The sequence below is a fragment of the Cucumis sativus genome, chromosome 6 (genome assembly GCF_000004075.3).
Source record: "Cucumis sativus cultivar 9930 chromosome 6, Cucumber_9930_V3, whole genome shotgun sequence".
Lineage (NCBI taxonomy): Eukaryota > Viridiplantae > Streptophyta > Magnoliopsida > Cucurbitales > Cucurbitaceae > Cucumis > Cucumis sativus.
In genome coordinates, this window is record NC_026660.2 from 27,003,195 (window position 1) to 27,007,036 (window position 3,842).

Below are 3,842 nucleotides of genomic sequence, written 5' to 3' on the forward strand. Positions count from 1 at the left end.
TAGATGCTTAACTTAGTCCTAATTTAGCATTTGAACTAAATAAAGGCAATGAAATCGCAAATGCCACATCACTAGGACCTGTAAAGCAAACTAGGATGCCTCCAAACCCTTTTTCTACCCTTAAACCCACCATCCATATATGACTTTACTGTCTATGTTTCACATTACTTTTAAAATTCCAAAACCAAGGGGTGACGAAGAATATGATCAAATTTTAAGATATTGTTTTCTTTTCCACACAAATATATATTGATCCGAACAAAAAGAAGAAGAAAAAAAAGTGACAAGGAATGGCCAGGATTCAGTTTATTGTCAAGTTTCAACCCGGGGATTCTCCAAATATGAAACGGTGACTTGAGAGAGCCCACTCTTTTTTTCTTTTTATTACTAAAACAACAAATGTATTGTAAGACTTTTTCCTTTTTGTTTGTGACTCAAAAACTTTGTCTTTGGCGTCACCTAAAGAACGGGAATATGATGCTCCTCTACATCTTCCTTCGCTTCCCTACTTCATAATTCCTTGGCCTTACCCACCAAATCCAAACGGGATTGGACCCTTAATTTAATTTGAATCCAACTAACACTCTCCAGAACTTTACACAACCATGAAACAAGAAGAAGAAGAAGAAGAGACTACAAGAGACCAACATGTGTATATTAAAAACACGAAGTGCACATAATTACATTTTTTTTTGACGTCCAAAATGGCCATGCAAGAGAAGAAAAAACAACCTGCAGACCAAAATGGAATACAACCCATTAAAGACGAACCACAAATCTCTTTAAAGAGGATTCTTTTTTCATGGACCGACTCCTAAACTTTCATTTTAACACAAGAACTCTGCAAATGCCTAAAATTTCACTGCAGAATCTTTGTAACAAAGTTGACAACATTATCAAAAAGCACAAATTACATTGAAAACATTACTAATTAACACTCTGATTCGGCCAGCTGACTCAGGGCTGCCCAATCAATCTCGATAGAAGGAAACTTTTCCAAACAGAATGCTTCTACTCCTTCACCCCATTGAGAATCTGAAAAATCCAAGAAACTGATACTTGAATCAGGGGAAGATCCGGTGGAAGTGGAATAATCTTCAGACCGTGAAGGAGATGAGGATGAAGATGAAGATGAGGTTTCCACTTCGCTCTTCAATTCTAGCTCGCAGAAATTGTTAACTGCTGAGTTTGATTCGGATGGAAGTGGAATGGTCGTTGGTTTTTCATCCTCAACAGAACAGACCTCTGTTTTCCCCTGTTTCAAGCTCTGACAAATCGATTGAAGTTTCGCGTCCACAGAAGGATGAAGAGGTTTGAAGTCTCCGAATTGGTGTTTGAGATGTGGAAAATTGAGCCTAGCAAAGTCCCCACGGAGCTTATAAGCAGCTTGATCATAGGCCAAAGCAGCCTCCTCGGCCGTATCGAAGGTCCCAAGCCAGAGTCTAGTTCGGTTCTTGGGGAGTCTAATTTCAGCCACCCATTTCCCCCAGTGCCGCTGCCGGACTCCCCTGTAGAGTTTATTAGGTTTAGGTGGAGAGCCCATGTGCTTCATGGGAAAGGATTTGGGGGTAAGGAAGTTATGGTATTGGGATTGGAATGAAGAAGAAGAAGAGAAAGAAGACATAGTTGGTGAGGGCAGTTGAATTTGGGCTTGAATTTGGAGAATTTGAGAAGGGGTGGGATTGTTTAGCCCGATTGGACCTGATTGCTCAAAACCCATTTGTTCAATTCCCGAGAACCCTTGAGAAAACAAGCGGGTACTCGACGGGGAGCAAAAATCAGGGATTAATCTAGGCTGAGAAGAAACAGAAGGATGAGGAGGAGAAGGAGAAGAAGAAGGAGAAAAGGAGGAGGAGGTTGAAATAGCACTTTTCATAAAAGGTTGAAGTGCTTTCATTAATTCTTCGCTAAAAGGATCCGAATAGTAAACCGGCGTTGAGGTTCCACCGTAAACATCTATAACTGCTGCCATGTGAATTGTGAAAAGAAACTTACAAAACTAGCAAAACAAAGTGTTAAAAGATCCCAAGAAAACAAAATTATAGTTCAAGAGAAGGAGAAGAAAAACAAGTTTGTTTCTACAATCAACTTGAGGGACTTAAAAAAAAACACCCTCAAAGCCGATAAAAACAGAAAATATTCACCAAAGAAACAGAGAAATCTGGATCTCTATTCAGAATCACCTGAGTTCAAAGAAGCAGCCTTCTGGGTGTAGAACAACAGAAAATGCAAAATTGAAAAATTACAAAGACAGAGGATGATGACAGAAAGGGAACTCAAAGAAACGGGGAAATCAGAGAAGGGGGGGAAATGGAAGAAGTTGAAAAGAAGAGAATAATTGCAGAGTAAAAAGAAAGAAAAAGAGGAGAGAAAATAGTAATCCCTGTTTTGGGTGTATGAGCGTAGAATGAAATCTGGGCTTGAAAAGAGAGGTAGGTTTGAGAGTGTATATATAAGACCAAAAATGGCCGTCTCTCTCACAAAAGAGCCACCAGTTTTGTGACTCAAAGACCGCATTTTGCTCCGGGAAGTTATCTCGTCAACTTCAAGATAACATAATTCGAGGTGGGATTCCCAATGAAGTGATGCCACGTAAGCAACTTAACACGTGGAGGTGGGGGAATAGCATTGGCCCACTTCGTGAAATATTCAGTTTAATTGCATTTTGTACAGACCATAGTGGTTTGGTTTGGTTTGGTTTGGTTTGGCACGCGCAGCCATGTCTTTTTCTTTATTCCTTATCCTTTCGAATCAATTTTGATCATCCCACCATACATCGCCCCTCCTCTCCTTCCAATTTCTATTTTATAATCATAATATATATCCCAATTTCTCTACTACACCTATAACATTTTTACAATTTTGATATTTATTGATTGAAGACAAACTACAGGTGTTGACCTAAAATCAAGTGACCAAAGGCTTGGTTTTCCAGAATAAATAATGAAGTTTTCAGATATAAAACTAATAAATCCAAAATGATGTTCCACTCTAATATATTTAATTAAGGAGCAGATGTGTTTAAAATAGAATATATTGTATACGCGTGTGATTATTCACTCTGATTAAAATAATATTCACTTACAAGTTAAACGATGAATTCAGAATCCAAAGCTATAAAGTAAACACAAATGGGTCACTAATAAATAAATAGGACCATTTTACTGCATTCTTAGCATGATCATATATGTCTGTATATATATATATATATATTTGGTATTTGATTCTATATTATATTCCACAAACTATTCTTGTAAAATATCACATATAACTAATCCTTCCATTTCAATTTAATTATAAAAAGGTTAAATATTTTATTTATTTTAGGAATATCACTTTAGAATTATGTCGTATAAAAGATTCAAACATTCAATAGGAATACATTCACTAAACTCTATTTTTTAAGTCCACTCTTATAAAAGCAATATATTAAACCATTAATATCTGAGATGGAAAATATTTTCCCCAAAAGTTCATTTCCTTTTAATTTTCTTGGAAGAAACTGACGATATTACTCACCCTAAACCTAATATTGAAATATAATTTAATTGAGGAATTGAATTTGAAATCTTTGTTATCGGTATTAGCATGTTAGAATTATGAATCAATCTTATTTATTGTTATTGTCATTGTTACCATTATCCTACATTATCGATAACAATAACAATGGATAAATATGATAGATTATAATTAACAACAATAACAATGATAATGATAACAATAAATGTGATAAATTTACGATTGATTTTTCAAAAAAAATTATTAGGATTATACTACTTTTTCATTACATTTTGGTAACACTATCACGTTACATACATAAATGAAAATGAGAGATTCATATA

General features: G+C 35.6%; 1 protein-coding gene across 1 annotated transcript; it reads right to left on the reverse strand.

Annotated features, from left to right (window-relative positions):
- Positions 1-630: 630 nt before the first annotated feature.
- Positions 631-2,483, reverse strand: LOC101211347 (ethylene-responsive transcription factor ERF056). The gene has a single exon (XM_004143428.3). The coding sequence runs from the start codon at positions 1,970-1,972 to the stop codon at positions 932-934; it is 1,041 nt and encodes a 346-aa protein (XP_004143476.1). The 5' UTR covers positions 1,973-2,483; the 3' UTR covers positions 631-931.
- Between the last annotated feature and the right edge of the window lie 1,359 nt (positions 2,484-3,842).